Source organism: Hermetia illucens, chromosome 1 (genome assembly GCF_905115235.1).
Source record: "Hermetia illucens chromosome 1, iHerIll2.2.curated.20191125, whole genome shotgun sequence".
Classification (NCBI taxonomy): Eukaryota; Metazoa; Arthropoda; class Insecta; order Diptera; family Stratiomyidae; genus Hermetia; species Hermetia illucens.
This window is the reverse complement of record NC_051849.1, coordinates 50,107,669-50,124,944: the sequence shown is the minus strand read 5'-3', so window position 1 is coordinate 50,124,944 and position 17,276 is coordinate 50,107,669. Positions and strand designations below refer to the sequence as shown.

At 42.5% G+C, this 17,276-nt stretch overlaps 1 protein-coding gene across 5 annotated transcripts; it reads left to right on the top strand.

Annotated features, from left to right (window-relative positions):
- The first annotated feature begins 614 nt into the window (after positions 1-614).
- On the top strand, positions 615-16,684 carry LOC119646946 (beta-1,4-galactosyltransferase galt-1). 5 transcript variants are annotated; one of them, XM_038047637.1, is made up of 5 exons: positions 615-833; positions 7,881-8,052; positions 10,258-10,357; positions 10,424-10,630; positions 15,835-16,684. In XM_038047637.1, exons 1-5 carry the CDS (start codon positions 741-743, stop codon positions 16,661-16,663), a joined length of 1,401 nt encoding a protein of 466 aa, XP_037903565.1. In that variant the 5' UTR covers positions 615-740; the 3' UTR covers positions 16,664-16,684. The 5 variants fall into 5 exon arrangements, with proteins under 5 accessions (XP_037903565.1, XP_037903569.1, XP_037903566.1 ...); XM_038047641.1 differs by lacking the exon at positions 615-833 and adding an exon at positions 915-963; XM_038047638.1 differs by lacking the exon at positions 615-833 and adding an exon at positions 1,025-1,042.
- The last annotated feature ends 592 nt before the right edge of the window (positions 16,685-17,276 follow it).

The following is a 17,276-nucleotide window of genomic DNA, read 5'->3' as shown; positions in this document are numbered from 1 at the left end:
AATGTTTACGTAGATTCGTTAACAGGCTCTTCTTTAGACACAGTTCAAACAGAATCCAAAGACAAGCCTCTTTCAACAATACATTTGAAATAGACAGGTGCTTATAACCGTCGTGCATTATCAATCATTAGACCCCGATTTCTTATCAGTGACGTCAACATCAAGTTAAAATACAGGCTTTACTGGAAGTTTCTTACACAATGGCCTTTTTATCTGATTTGAAATAATAAATCCATGACTTATCAACATTCATATCATCACCTTTCATTTAACTTTCGGTTATATAAATAAAAATTAAAGGTGTATAACTTAAATTGATCAAGTATGGGAACTCAAAGGTAAGTGATGAGTATTATTCATGAATTGCCTCTGGAAGATACTTCGGACATAAAGTTTCAGATAGAAGTTATATGTATGTACTTATGCTACTTGCACTTATTTCAGTTATATTGTACTGATTGTATGCATGTTCGAAAGATAGTGATATAAAATACCAATAACTGAAGCCGGCTGTTGGTTCAAAGCCTGACCGCCTTCCTGAAAATCGATCTATCTCAATCAATTTACTGAAAAAATGGCTGCTTTCCTATATCGGGTAAGCGTCACTTTTGGCTGCGGCTGTATACTGTTGAACGTACTACATGAGTAGTTCAGGTGATTGAGCTTGCGGAATCCCGATAAACCCAATGCGAATTTCCAACTTTCCTCTAGTATGGCAGACTTAGCTGGAGTGTGTGGAGATGGGGATCCATTTTCATAAGCCTAACATATTTTACTTATTAATTTCAATCTTAAGTGTAGTAACGCTGATCCTGTACCTGCAAAATTTACGTGTAAGTTAATTGTAATTGTTTGTGGAAAAAATCTAAACGACGTTGAAATGGGATTTGTGTAAGTGTTCACAGAAAATTACAAATCTAGTGTGTCACGCCGCCAGAGATATACCATTATTTCGGGAATCAGGTGCATCACGTCATTGACAGAAAAATCTTTTCCTGGTGCATTTTGTGAAATGTTTTCAAAAGTGTAAATAACAAGAATGGTCAGTGATAACAAGTGCAATTTGAATGATAAGTGGAAATCTTTGTGTGAAACCATCGTAACATCGTAACTGACGGAAAAGTTAAGCGAAATATCCAAGTATTCCACGTGGTAGTCTAATTTTAAGGCGATCCTAGCTCGAAGTTGGAACACAAATGAGTTTTGATATCAACGAGTTCTCCTTTATATTACTGTTTCAAGATTAGATCACCCAAAGTGATATAAGTGTACAATTTTTATGGTATTGAGTGGATGACAAGGCACAAAGCAACGTCATTTCATCTCGCTACGACCAGCCAAATAATTACAAAGGTCTCAAGTTTGCTGATTACATTTAACAAACAAATTGATGAACTGAAAGATTAACAGTTCAGACATGAAAAGTTTCGTGTTTTTTATGTGACGCTGAGCGACTGTGCCATTTGTAGGTAATTAAAACTTCAATTGTGCACAACTTTGTGAGACCCTTTTACTATTTCGTTTTGGAAAGGACTAAACTTTTCCTGACATGCTGAATAAGAATTTCTTCAGTGAGTTTTAGTCTCTTGAGACATGCTTTTGGACCCGCTCGAGCAAAACTGTAAAACCCTCAGTTGTGAAGAATCAGTGCACGTTCTAAATTATAAGTTTATAGTAATTTCTCCATTTCCGTAGTTGTGTGGCCCAGCTCGGAATTCGGGAGCTGTGGTTCGTCCATTTGGAAGCGCAGTTCTAGATGTCCGGAATGACGGCGGACGCAACCAAATTCAACCACACGATTGCAGGTCTGGATGAGGAGTCCATCCTCCTGGTAGCCGACATTGTGAAATCGGCCTCCTACACACTGTTGAAGACCGAGTTGATCAAGCGCCTGTCGATAAGTGAGTCAGCTAAGCTGGATCACTTGCTGGCAGGTTTGACGTTGGGCGATCAAACTCCCAGCCAATTGCTTCGCGAAATAAGGCAATTGGGTGGGAGCAAGATCGACGACGACTTGTTGAAATCACTCTGGCTGCGACGACTCTTGGAGAGCACCCAGGTGGTCCTTGCTTGCGTCTCCGGTTCTTTGGAGGCGCTGGCAGCTGCGGCCGATAAGGTGCACGAGGTGCATGCGCGTCCAACAATAGCGGCCGTTTAGTAGCCTTCTACCGAGGTTGGCGAGCTGACGCGTGAAATAGTCGCGCTAGTGGCCAGTATGGCTGAAATGAGGGCGACGCTGGACGCTCAGCGTGCAGCAGGTTGCGAGCTCGCTCGCGGTCTACTGCTCGAAAAGGGCGATCTGGTAGCAGGTTATCAGGACAACATACGGACCGAAGCATTTGTTGATACCATCGCAGATTCGGCAAAAAAGCTACCAGATGTACACTTCCGTGCGCCTACCTCAAAAAAGTAGGTCCACGGGGGGTTCTGGTGACGGCCACCCGGAATACAGCGCCACTTCGCCTAACAATTTATGACCCTCTCGACAGGTGCAGTTATCTTGTTGATATTGGTGCGGAGGTTTCGGTTCTTCCCGTACCCAGGCACCACCGGCTATTCCCACAAGCTTCAAAACTTGAAGCGGAAAATCCCTTGAGCATCAACACCTACCGTTATAGACAATGGGACATGAGTCTTGGCTTGCGTAGGACGTTCCCGTGGCAATTCATCCTGACGGATGTCAGCTTCCCCATTTTAGGCGCAGACTTCTTGTATCACTATGGGTTGCTGGTGGACTTGCAGAACAAGTCCCTTATAGACTCCACAGCCAACCTTAATTCCTCAGGCCAAATCTCATCTCTTCCCAACAACAATCTTTCCGTACTTTTGGAGAACATTACTGGCTCTTTTGTTCGGGCACTCTTTCAAAAATTCAGCCAGATTACTACCGAATGTAGTCTCTCTAAACCAGTGAAACACAATGCGTTCCCTTACTCGCCTACTTTGTAATGGATATCAAAACTAAGATTTAGTCATGAAAGTGCTGGTTAAGACCCTGCATTTGATATTCCCCATGGATGTACTGGGAACAAAAAAGGTATATCCTCTGTGTACATGGGATTCCATTGTTCCCACAAGGCGAACAAATTTAATTTCCCCTGATGTACACGATATACACGACATAATGTACGAACATACAGTCACCTAATTTTAATAATGTTTTGTTTTACACAAAACCTTAAAAACCAGTTCGTGAGCGCATTGGTAACTTGCAGTAAATATCGAGTCAACTTTTGATGCGAAAGGCGAAAGTTAATAATTACCGAACAGATAAAAAAATTCCCAGCGTCAACGGCACTGCAACCGGTATCCGGCCTAAACCTGCCTTAGTAAGGAACTCCAGACACCCCACTTGTGCGCCAAGGTCCACCAAAACGATATCTCTAAAAGCTGTCTGGTGTTCTGACCTACGCCATCGCTCCATCTCAAGCAGGGTCCGACTCGTCTTCTTTTTCTACCATAGATAATGCCCTTATAGACTTTCTGGGCTGGATCATCCTCATCCATACGGATTAAGTGCCCCGCCCAACCCAACCTGTTGAGCCGGATTTTATTTACAACCTGATGGTCATGGTCGTCGTTTTGTAGGCTACGGAATCGTCCATCCTCATTTAGAGTGCCAAAATTCGGAGGATTCTTCTCTCGAATGCGGACAAGAGCTAGTGGCACCGACGACAAAGCAATGATTAACAGAGCTCTCAGTGCCTCAGGTTCTTTGACAGTTGGGACGTGGCAGCAATTTTCACCGAACGTTAGCTATCGTTGTAACGCCTGCTGCGGTGTCAGGCTATCTGATGCAATTCAGCTGCTGTATCAACACACTACTACTTTGACGTCGATTCAACATGCAGTTTCAAAATCGCCGACAATTCTGCCCCCACAAGCTGCTGCTTCCTCGTGCACCAGCGTAGCCTCAGCTCCTGAAATTCCGCTGGCTGGCTGTGCTTATACCTTGCCAACGACTGCGGCCAACAATACTGGCGCCTTACCTAAGTCGCCCCGGTCGACTAATTCTCTGCCGCTATCTGCCACGCACTATTCCTGTGCGTCTATAAAAGATTGTATAAACCCGATGACGTCCGCAACCCAACTGAAAAATCGTCCCCCATGTTTTCTACTCAGCATCGAATGCGCTACGCACTTCTTGTCCTACAGTCGCTGCATTAACACCACCATACTCTTCCTCCTGTGTATCATCGACGCCCGCCACGGCTGAATCGCAGGCCTTTCTGACTTCATGTCACCCGGGCGGCCCCCAATTGAACGTCGCCTCGCCGCTGAAACCGTCCACCACGTCCGCTGAAATTTTAACCGATATCAGACGCAAACCAACTTATTTTTGTCTCCTCTTTCATGTGTGAAGCTGACGAAGGATGGCTCTCCTAACCGAGTGATAGCTTCTTTCAAAGTGACGTATCCCCACGACTTCGATGCTATCGTCCAATCTTCCTTTTGGCTGCAGGGGGTCTTCGTCAAGCCTTATCAGAAGACTAAGCTTCGTGAAAATTTCTGGCTCGCCTGCCTCGCGGAACTTGAATGATTTCGACAACTATACACTCGTTTATCAAAATGTAAGGGGTCTAAGGACCAAGCTGTCGGATTTTAAACTGCCCGCTTTAGCATTCCAATATCATGTCATCTGCATTTCTGAAACCTGGCTGGATGACAGGATTTTAGATTCTGAGCTCCTCGAAGGTTACTCTGTCTTTCCTTGTGACAGAGATCGCGCTGCGCTTAGCAAGACAATTGGCGGAGGAGCCCTAATAGCTGCTAAATCATTTCTCCGTGCCGCCATATGTGTCCTTCCGCCAAACGTATGTCCTTTTATTATGTCGTGTGTATAGTTTCTCCCCTAAGCCGGCCTTCTCTGTACGAGGATTTCTTCGAGGGAACAGATTATCAGAGATCCTAATCGTTTTGTCTCCCTCACTTCCTTTCATTGGCAATTTTGATCTTCATTTGCTCTCGTGGCCCATTACTCCTGGCTTTCCCTCGCTCCCTAATAACTCGATCCACCCTTCCTTTCCTCTATCCATTTTCATGTACACCTGTGGTGCCCTCCATTTTAACCTTTCTAGAGACCACTTACATCAACCTTGTCCTCTCTAACCTTCCTGTGCGTTGTCTTTCCCAATCCCTTCATGCTCCATCTTACGTTGCCCCTGACGCCCATCATCCTACTCTCGTTCGCAAGCCTACCAAGTCCAACTTTCGTCAGGCGAACTTCGAAGGTCTGAACTCAGCCCTGGCGTCAATCAACTGGGCGCCCCTCCTCCCTCCACTTACGTGTGACCAAGCACTCAACACTTTCTATATCATTTTATCTGATCTTCTTCCTTGCTATGTTCCCTCCTCTTCTAAGTGCTTACACTCTTACCCCGTCTGGTTCAACCCTGAAATTCACAAAAAAACTATGTCAAAAACAGACTGCAAGGAAGAAGTTCCTGTCTTCTAGAAACGATGCTGACCTAGTTTTTTTCAAATCTCTACCTTCCTGGGTCAAATCCTTAATACTTAAGCCCAGAAACGAATATTTGACCAGTGTGGAAGACTCACTGAAGCGCGGAAACCTGAAACCTTTCTGGTGCCACATTTGCCACTCCCGATGCCCTGCCCCGTTATCCCCTCCGTCCATTAAATTCTCTGGCTTCTCAGCTAACTCCCCCCAACTTTATTGTGATTTAATCTGCCGCTACTTTTCGTCAGTCCATATTCCACCTTTTCCTCTGAATGGCGGACCCGGCTACGATGGTCCTCTTTTTGCTCAAAACTGGTAAGTCTATCTCCCCCCTTTTATTTTCAACAAAAGCCTCGAAGAGAATCATTTTCCCGGCATGTGGAAAGAGGGTCTCATCATGTGGAAAGAGGGCCTCATCATCCCCATACCCAAAAGTGGCGATCGTACACTTGCCGAGAATTCCCATTACCCTTCTCTCCTCCTGTTCCAAAATCCTGGAAAGATATGTCAGCGACTGGTTGTTCGCCCACTTTGGTCAACACATAGTGAAAGAGCAACACGGCTTCTTATAACGTAGGTCCACTGCCTCAAACCTGCTTGCCTTTACCAAATGTGTCGCCAAATGTCTAAATTCACGGCAAGAAGTGCATACCATTTACACTAATTTCGCTAAAGCCTTCGCACTGTAAATCACAAGATACTTCTATCCAAACTCTCGTCTCTAAGCGTTCCCATACCACTGGTTTTATGACTTGCCTCTTACTTTTCCAACCGATCCTGCCGTATCTCTTTTGACGGCTGTACTTCCCGCTCCTTCTCCCCCTCCTCTGGCGTCCCACAGGGATCTATTCTGGGTCCTTAGTTATTTTTATTTTTTCTTAACGACCTGTGTTAAACTCTTTTCTGCTATATCGTCGCCTAAGGACCCTTCAATCTAACCTGGACGCTCTGGTTCGTTGGTGCTCGACTAATGGTTTAGCACTAAACGTCAAAAAGTGTCACTCTATTTGCTACTCTCTAAAATCCTCACCCACTTCTTTCTTAACGGGCATTCCTTATCCTACTTAAAATTCACTCAAGACCTCGGAGTTGCCTTCGACAATAAGCTCTGCTTTGACACCCATTGCCTCGATGTCATCAATCGAGCAGCAAACTTGTCAGGCTTTATACTTCGCTCCTCCCCTGATTTTGACTCCATCCAACCCTCCTTAGCTCTCTTCAATTCCCTAGTGAGGAATACCCTCGATTGTATTGCTCCGTGATCTGGTCACCCTCCCGTAACTGTCATTGTCTTGCCCTTGAAAATGTGCAACGTAAATTCACCCATTCCCCCTTCTTTAGGAAAAGCTTCCCTCGTGTGGACTACCCCTCCCGCCTCCGCTTTCTGAACCTACCCTTCCTACAACAGCGTAGATCCTATCTGGGTCTAAGCACATTTTTTAAACTTTCCTCGGACCTAATGGACTGCTCCGCTGCTGACGACATCACCTGCCGTCCTTCGTCCTATAACACACGTAGCGCAGACATTGTCAACGTACCCTTCGCAGAGTTTCAAGTCTACTTTCATTCCCCGATTTCTAGGCTTTGCCGAAATTACAACGCAAAACAGTTTGGTCCTTTTAACTTCTCTATTTTAAGTCGTTTTAAAGGTAGGATAAGATTTTTGCTTCCTTCTCGTCCTGAGGACAATAATGATTTGGAGTTTACTCTGTTTGTTGTCCGTTAAAGTAAATAAATAAATAAACTTCACCTCCAACAGAGTTAAACACACTTTTGATGTTGGCCCACTGTTTATGCCGCGGGAACAAAATGGCACGAAAGATATTTCTGTTGGATAAAAGTGTGTAATCGGCTCGTCTTAACTTCATCCGAAACGTTTGTGGTCCTTGTGCTGTTCATAGCGGTAGGCTTATCACTTAGACAGCATTGGACGTGATAATAATGAAACTGAAGCACAGTCTCATTGAAAATCGAACGGGGGAAATATAACAATACTTACGAGCCAATGAGGTGATCATCCCACATATATTCTACTGATAGGGAATATGAACGTCCATTTAAGCGTCCGCAAACATATCATTATCTTTATCTATGGCGCAACATTGAGTCCACCACTAGATCATGTAGTCAAACCTGCATGATGGGGGTTGATATCATTAGTCACATGTTTAGTTTTGTCATCATTGCCATACCTAAACCTCCGACTCCAATCTTATCTATTGATCATCGTTAAAATGACCAAGATCGTAGCATAATTATTCAATAAATCAAAGCGAATCATTCATTTTCTAATCTTGGATTGGAAATCTTTGTTCTCGAAGTTTAATCGAGATTGGAGGGATGTTGTAAATCTATAAAAAAATTTATTGTTGCTTTAATTGAATAAAGTGATCTTTCACGAACCTTTTCATTGTACTTACAGATTGCTCGAAGAATTTTATTAATGAATAGTTACCAAAAGTTAGCAGTTTTGATAAAAGAAAGCAGTCAATGGCCAAACAGCACTGTGAACGATAAATGGCAGACTTTAGGAGACCCCAGTAGAAGGCAACAAATTTATTCTGCATACTTTGATGACAGACCAGCTATTTTGGGTAATATTTTAGACAAATGTGAAACTAACGTAGATATTTAATTTGTGGAGCTTCAATAATATTAAACAAGTCGGGAAACCGGAAGCTTGACGCTTCAGGTATAAAAGGTTTTGTGTTTCCCTATGCGAGGAGCATAACGTAGTTCTCCGTTGGCTTATAGCATTGACCCGAGATATTGAAATCGTTCACTTCTGGGCAGGTTACTGCCATTGCCAGAACTGAGCGATTTAAATATCTTGAAGGGCAGGTAACTGCCATTGCCAGAACTCAGCATTTTAAATATCTCGAGTCATTGCTATCAGCCAATGGAGAACTGCGTAATGAAATTGTTTTTCCGCATTAACGCAACCTGGTTAAGTGGCATTCCCCAACTGGTGTTCTTTGTGATCGACGTATCAGCGCACGTCCCAAATCTAAAATTTACTGCAATGTCGTCCGTCTGCCACTCTCTATAGTTCTGAGTGTTGGCCGACTATAAACGACAATGAACGGGACTTGCGGTAATGGGGACGAAGATGTTGCATTGCACTGGTGGCGTGACACGTTTTGATTACGTCTGAAATGAGAATATCCGCGATCGATATGGGTTTGCACCGATCGTGGAAAAACTGCAAGAGAGGCGTTTTCGATGGTGTGGTCACGTAATTCGCGCTAACGAGAATTCAACAACCAGTATTGGTCAGAACATCGAGCCAACCCCGCCTGTGAACTGAAGGCTGAAGAAAAAGAAGTGAGGGGCGACGAGTGCACGACAGCTCCGTGTAATATAGCTAAAAATTCCATTGACCTCTATTTTCTAGAAGGCGATTTAAATAAATCATTTGATGGAAAGCCCTCTGTTGATAATGGTCAACCTCATACGCTTCACACTCTAAGTTTAATATTATTAGCAAATGCCAAGAATTTAACCAACATCAAATATAAATAAGGGCTAAGGAGAATTAGATTCTTCTTGAATGGAATTTTAATATTTCACTCGAATTTCAATTATTCTCGTTAATTATGACGTCAGCATCTTATTTGTATGGCTTAGGATGCTGTTAATTAGCACGAAATTGATAAGTTTGAACTACTATAACTTTGATGCTACTAGTTGGATTATCATGGAACTTGGCATGTGTATGCACGAGACTATCCTCTATGCCGGTGCAAAATTTAGTTCACCTAGGATGAACTTAAGGGGAGTTTTCTAATCAATATCTAAAAGTTGATAATATACTATTAGTAAATTTATTTGAGCAGATACCGGAATGGGACATCTCTCGAAGATTAGATTTCACATAAGTGTTTTACACAAAACCTTAAAAAGGGCTGCAGATAAATAGATTCTTGATAAATGCGACTTTAATATTTCACGCGAATGTCAATTATTCCGGGTAATTATGATGTCAGCATCTGATTTGCATGGCTTTGAAGGCAGTAAATTCGCGCGAAATTGCTAAGTTTGAACTGCTGTAACTTTGGCGTTAATTGCCAGATTTCCACAAAATTTAGCGCGTATATACAAAATATTGTCCTCTATGCTGGTACAAAATTTGGAAGTCCTAAGCTGAACCTAAGGGGGGTTTTTCAGTAACTTTCTAAAAAGTAGTAATATCCTATTAGTAAGTTTATTTCAGCAGATATCGGAATGGGACATATTTTGAGGCCTAGACTTCATCTAGACACACCACCCTGATTTTTTTTGGGATTTTTAGGTTGGGTAGTTTCCGAAAATGAGTCCTGTCTCACTTCAAGTGCGTACATTTTGACTCCTTACTCATGCACTTTGCAATTTATGCCAAAACTAATGTCAGCTTCGGAAAGTACAAATCGAGACCTTTCATTTGATACCCTACACAACTATATCCGGTGAACAAATTTTTTGAATCCCCCTTTGCATGTATAGGGAGCCCCCCTTTAAACTCCACCTAAATTTATGCCACTCGCTGTATGCGTGAGATTTTATAGCTCCCATCTGTTCACCGAATTTCGTTCGGATCGGTTCAGTCGTTTTGGAGAAAAGTGCGTGTGACAGACAGACAGACAGACATTGAATCGATTTTAATAAGGTTTTGTTTTACACAAAACCTTAAAAATAATAAAATAAATTCTTCAGTTTAATAAATCTAAAATAATTAAAAATGTTACCAACATAATTAAAATATGTTAAATATTATTAATAAAATAAATGACTTCATCTTTTTATAATATTGATTTTCCTAGAATCCTACTCGTTTTCGGAAGATAATTTGCCATTTGGGAGTGTTCGAATATTCGCAATTTTGACAACAAAAACCAAAACAAAGCTTTATTGTAATTTCATGTAGGTAAATAAATATTTTTGTTTATTTATAATATAATATATATATTGAGGCCGATTTTTTTTCAGTTTTGCTACAAGACAACAGATTAGGATTGAAGCACTTGAGTTTTCACCAATCCACGAGCATTTTAATCTCCCATTCTCAGCCTACAGAATTACGTGTCCTCTTACCAACTCTGAATCGAATCCCGTGAACGAACTACCTAAATATGTAGTACTCTCATGTGATGATGACCCCATGACTATAACGAATCCAGTTTTTGTTCCTGTAAGGTAAGAAGTAGTATAAGATAATTCTCAATGGAGCTGAACTTTAAGTAATGATTTCAAACCTTCTTCCAAAATTTTTTGGAAGAAAACCCGCCATTCTAGTCGAAGTCACTAGAGTTTTTATGTATTTTATTTTATTTTATTTGGCATTTATAATGAACATAGGAGTATGGACGAAAAGAGCTCGTTCGATGTTTCTTCATTTAATTCTTCTTGCGAATAAGAAGCAAAAATAGTTCATTACAAACAGTGCCCAAAGTGAGAGCTCAACATTCGTTAGGTTCCGGTCAGTTAAACCTGTAGAACATAACATATTCCCCTAATTTTTCTGATCAACACCTCAACGGGTATATGTATGACTCATGTGCCGATAAATTCCTCTGTTCGAGATTATGTCGTGACCAAGGTATTAGCTTAAAACTTGGAGCTTTCAAAAAACAATGATGGTCCCTTTCAATGCGCTGACCCCAGTAGTAAAGGTAAAGAAAGGGCATTCGCGCGGGACAACCTTAGCGTTATGTTAGTATTGTTATAACTGCATTTCCACATTTTAGAGAAAAATGGGGAATGCAGATCAACTTCGGTTATAGCATCACATAACTGTCTGAAGCCGGCACCGGGATGATTGGTCCAAGGAAAACGTACTTGGAGCCAATGGGTAAGCACACTAACATATTCATCATCAACAGCGCAACAACCGGTATCCGCTCTAGGCCTAGGGAAACTCCAGACATCCCGGTTTTGCGCCGAGGTCCACCAGTTCGATATCTCTAAAAGCTGTTCGGCGTCCTTACCTACGCCATCGCTCCATCTCAGATAGGGTCTGCCTCGTCTTCTTTTTCTACCATAGATATTGCCTAATAGACTTTCCGGACTGGATCATCCTCATCCATAGGGATTAAGTGAACCAGCCACCGTAACATATTGAGCCGGATTTTATCCACAACCGGACGGTCATGGCATCGCTCATAGATTTCGTCGTTATATAGGCTACGGAATTGTCCATCCTCATTCAGGGGGCCAAAACTTCTTCAGAGCCTTCTTCTCTCGAACGCAACCAAGAGGTCGCAATTTTTCTTCCTAAGATTCGAAGTCTCCGAGGAATACATGAGGACTGGCAAGATCACTGTCTTGTACAGTAAGAGCTTTGATCCTATAGTGAGACGTTTCGAGCGGAACAGTTTTTGTAAGCGGAAACAGGCTCTGTTGGTTGACAACAACCGTGCGTGGGTTTCATCATCATAGCTGTTATCGGTTGTGATTTTCGACCCTAGATAGAAGAAATTACCAACGGTCTCAAAATTGTAGTCTCCTATCTTCATTCTTCCCGTTTGGTGTTGCTGGTTAGTTGGTTTTTGGTGCTGACGTTGCCACCATATATTTTGTCTTGCCTTCATTGATGTGCAGCCCAAGATCTCGCGCCGATAGCCGTTTGTACGTCTCGGGTCGTTCTTCCCATGATATCGATATCTTCAGCATAGGCCAATATTTGAGTGGACTTAAAGAGAATCGTACCGCTTGCATTTACCTCAGCATAACGGACCACTTTCTCCAGGATCCGATTCGAATGGTCTTGAGAGTGATCCTGTTTCTCTTATCTGACCTCGCACATTGGTCAGGGTCAGCCTAGTCAGTCTTATTAATTTCGTCGAGATACCGAGTTCTCTCATGGCCGTGTAAAGTTTTACCCTGGCTATGCTATCATAGGCGGTTTTAAAGTCGTTGAAGAGATAGTGCAACTGATGTCCATATTTCAACAGTTTTTCCATCACTTGCCGCAGAGAGAAAATCTGATCTGTTGCTGATTTGCCTAGAGTGAAGCCTCTTTGGTATGGGCCAATGATATTCTGGGCGTATGGGACTATCCGATCTAGCAAGATAGCGGAGAATATCTTATAGATAGTACTCAGCAACCTGATACCTCTATAACTGCTGTTCTGCGTGATATCCCCCTTTTCATGTATGAGACAGATAATGCCTCGTTGTACGTCGTCGTGAGAATTCAGCATCACTCGGTATGGAGCATTCTTCCGTTCCGTTGCTAGTTTACATTCATCGTCAAACCAGCCGTTCCGACTCCTTTTGCGACTGGGGCCAAGTATTTTTTATTTATGATAACGTTTTTCATGTGATTGCGAAATTCATTTGTTGATGCTTCATTTCCAAGATCTCTGTTGACTGCGGTTATTGCGGCATCCAATTCCGTCTTGTAGATGTGGCGGATGTTAACTGAATGTTAACTATCACCTGATTGTCAGAGGGGATTCTGGGCGGTGGTGTTATTCGAGCAGTCCAGGGTGCTTATGGGAGCGAACGAAGCCAAAATGGACAGAGGACTGTTTAAATCCCAAAAAGAGGAACCTTCGAATCATTGAACATATACTCAACCATCTCCTGGGGAAGCTAAGGATATCTAAGGACACTGCGTGTATGTTCTATGCGGAGTGTGTCAAAACTTCCATACATGTTCCTGGACAGTTGCATTTTTGGGGGGGGGGGGGGGGGTGCATTTGCGCAAAATAGGTCAAGGCACTTGACAGAATACTGAATACCAGATGCCAACTTTAAATACTTGGAAGTAAGGAATATATTAAATTTCCTGGTGGTTATGGGCTTGCTCAACATACATACGACATACATAATAGGCACACTATGGTCAGTAAAATGGGTACAATAGTTCTTTTAGAACGTAGTGCAACTTTTCTTAATAGTGTAGCGTCCGATGTGCCACCCTTTAGTGTTCTGGAACGAGGTGAGCGCTCGTTCAAGCTCAATGTCCGAGGCGAGAACAAGTGGGTGTCCTCATCGAGGCTGAAGGCTCTCGATGAGCCGGCGGATGTTTCGAAAAAACGCGCGCAAAGCGTCAAATTTGCTCGGTGATCCTGATTGGCGGAATCACGAGGACGGTTTGCTTCGCTGAACCTGCGTGGTTTCAGATGGGGCGGAGTGATGTGACGGCAAATCGGAGGCGCGCCTCCAATGTGCCGTCAGAACAGGATACTAATAATTATGACTGTTAGCCATTTGATTTACGAGAAGTAGAGCTTCACCGAATATTGCACGGTTGAGAATCGTTATAAAGAATTCCTTTTATCTTTTACGCTGCTCGTAGTGCTAAATAAAGAACTTATATTCTCTTGTTGGACGCATCCAGGAGGCCATTTGTAAATCTGTCCTGACAGCGATAGGAATGATATGATTGTTCGAACAACGTGCCGCTAATGAAGTACCCTATCGCTGTCGTTTCTAAGACCGTGTTTATTTATCTCATGTCCGAGCAAGGAGATTACCTAAATAACATTGGCATTTTGACGGAGTGATGGTTGAAGGGATAGAGCGCTGGTCACTTAGTCTTGTTGGTTTGTGTTTGAATCACCGTCGTCATGGATGTTTGTGTTCGTCTTGTGTTTGTCTTGCTGCTGTGATCTTATCGCTTGCATCAATGCTAACTAAACCGAAACAGAGTCTCACTGAAAATGGAACAAAAAAAAGGAAAGAAAATATGGACATCCAATACTCCAGAGGAGAGTGAAAAGGAGACATACATAATCGCATTCAGATCACCCGCCAAGCTAACCTTTAAGAAGCCTCTCCTGTGGAGTAAATTGCTCACAGAAACCTTCCTTCTTCTCCATTAAGATACTCGTCCTTTTCGACCAGAATTTTAAAGTCAAAATCCACGAGCGCGCATTATGGGTGCAGGTAATGTGAATCTTACATCGACTTTCTGCGGGATTTCCAGGATACAATAATACGGTAATAGAAATGACGGGGAGTGCTACTCAAAGTCCCACCTGAATCAATTCAATATTAAAGAGGGCAGTCTATATAAATGTTGTTAAATTATTTTTTCCTATTTTACTTATTTTACTCTCAGGCAGAGTCTGCCTCTTCTTCTTCAGATATTTTCCTTATCAACTTTCTGGGGTGGATCAGCCTCATCGATACGAATTAAATGACCTGGCCACCGCAACCTGTTGAGCCGGATTTTATCCACACGCCCATAAATATTGTGGTTATGTAGGTTACGGAATCGAAGGGGGCAAAAAATTCTTCGGAAGATTCACAATTTTTCTCACTAAGGACCCAGGTCTCCGAGGAATACATGTGGACTGGCAAGATCGTAGTCTTGTACAGTAAGAGCTTTGACCCTATGGTGAGACGTTTCGAGCGAAACAGTTTTTGTAGGCTGAAATAGGCTCTGTTGGCTGCCAACAACCGTGCGCGAATCTCGTCTCCTATCTTTATTCTTCCGTTTGAGCAGTGCGGTTCGATGTTGTTGGTTGATTAGTTTTCGGTACTGACGAAACCGGTCCCTGTCCAACGCATCTCCTGCAACACTGTTACATCAGCTCTTAATTGGGACAGAGAATCGGCTAGCTGCCTGGCAGCTCTATACAGCGTTGTCATTGCCGGATTCATCTCTGTGTAGTCAATCCCGTCCGGGGCTCATTTTGTGTTTGTAATATGTTGTTTTCCTTTTAGGATTGTCAGCCTTACCCAACCCGCCATCTGGAGGACCAATTGGTACAATTTGTTCCGTTTTTAGGCGCCGAAGACTCGTCTTCATTGTTCTCGGTCTGCAGCTTTTCGTTAAGAAAGAGCTCCCAGCGGTCACCACGTGGAGATAAGGCTTGGTAACAAAGCTGATGGTGTTGGTTCAGCAGGCGTTTCCCAGATTATTTGCTCTATCGTGGGTATCAATCCACATCTCATCCTCGACCTAATACAATTTTGCCAAGGTAAATTCGTATAACACTGACTAAACCTCAAAGTTTGAGGCCAGATAGCGGCCAAGAAGATCAGAATGAACAGCGGGAACCTTGAAACTCTATTGTTGGGGTTCGTAAAGTTTCAGTTTACAAGTAAATTTTGGGCTCTTCGCCATTTATATTTAGCAAGGAGAATCAAACTGCATTGTCTGGAACTTGCCCCAAGAAAGATAGAATTTAGCGCTTTACAGTGTCATCGATAAAAACTGTTTATTGGTATAGTATGCCCAATATTATGAATTGTGCAATAGCAGCTTTCTTTTATACAATCTAACTAATTGGATTCTACATCATATTAACAAAAAGTTTAGTTCTTCATCAAAGAATAAATCTATTTTAGCCAATGTTGCGACAAGCTCCATTCAAGCAAACTAATTACACTTTTTGAAACTTTTCGAAGTCTCGTAATATACAAATCCTTTTGTTTACTTGCAGATATGGCAATAAAAGCCAATCCTCCTCAACTACCTCTCGAAATCTGGCTGTGTGCGTTGGACCAATCCATAATAGTTATGCACAAGCACGAAGAATCGTCGAATTTATTCACATGTACCAGCTGATGGGTGCCGAAAAAATTTACTTCTATAACTTAAACGCAACCAACTCCGTCCAGAAAGTGTTAGACTACTTCGATGGGGACGGGGTGGTTGAAGTGCTGAATTGGAATCTGCACAACTACCAATTCGAAAAAGATGTTCGCTACGCTGGAATCTTCGCAGCATTGAACGATTGCGTCTACCGAGCAACATTCGTCGATGACTTCACATACGCAGCCATTGTTGATCTCGACGAAATCCTCGTTCCTCTAAAACACTCGAATCTCACTGACTTCCTTAAATCATTTGATAGCGGTAATATACATTCGTTTGTATTCCGAGTCGTATTCTTCCATGAAAATGACGAAATCGCATCAGCTGCGGAGCCGGCAGATGTGCGAAATAAATTTCTCTATACGCAATCCAGGACGATCAGGACGTCGGAACCTTTCCCTCTTTACACCAGGACCAAGTACATTGTGAAAACACGGGGAGTCGTAGAAGTCGGCAATCATTTTGCCTGGCGTACTCTTGGCCCTTATAAGGAACACAACGTCGACCCCCGTGATGGGTTACTATTTCACTACCGTGATGAATGCCTGGATTTAACTTGCGACGCCAAGAAGAAGAGTGATACCACATTAGCGAAATATGGGGATGCGCTCTGGAAAGCAGTCGACGAAACATGCAGTGAAATTTTTCAGAATGGTATATGTCCGATAGAATAATAAAAATTATGGCAGCTGAAAGGCAACATCTATTCATTGATAGATACAAGCTTCATTTCCAAGAATATCTATTTCTATTGTCTACTTATCTATTATCTTTGATAACCTTATATACTCCGATAAAAATCGTTTTGAACGATAAGAGGCTCTTCAGTTAAAGTATTGAAAATTAGCAAGACCAAATAAATTCCATAAGCATGGGGGGAAACTTCCGTTATTTACTCATAGATGGTTTGACGTCAGTAAAGATTTCCAAAAGTAAAGTAGTTTCTAGCAAAGCATTTCTTTTGGAACATTCGACTGAGTAAAAAAGCGCTTAGCTTCCGACCATAGAGCACACATTTCTAGTTGAGGGATTAAGCACTGACGAGTCGTATCATGAATACACTAAAATTAAACGTGATGTGATAGTTGTGGGGATCAAACAGTGCACTTCAGGAATATAACTCTATAGGGTCAAAATGTCTCTCTCTGAGGACGATTTGTCTCTCTTCGAGGGTGATATGTGGCTCTCCAGGAGCCAAGTCTCTCGTGCACCGTTAGTGAGTGATGGTAGTCACACCCTCAACGAGGTGGCCTTACTATTAACAAAATGCTACGGATCTATATTGGG

Coding starts and splice junctions, on each gene's coding strand:
- LOC119646946 (XM_038047637.1), top strand. CDS start 741: ATGGGGATCCATTTTCATAAGCCTAACATATTTTACTTATTAATTTCA. Junction 834..7,880: donor TGTACCTGCAAAATTTACGT/GTAAGTTAATTG, acceptor TTGTACTTACAG/ATTGCTCGAAGAATTTTATT. Junction 10,358..10,423: donor AAGCTTTATTGTAATTTCAT/GTAGGTAAATAA, acceptor ATTTTTTTTCAG/TTTTGCTACAAGACAACAGA.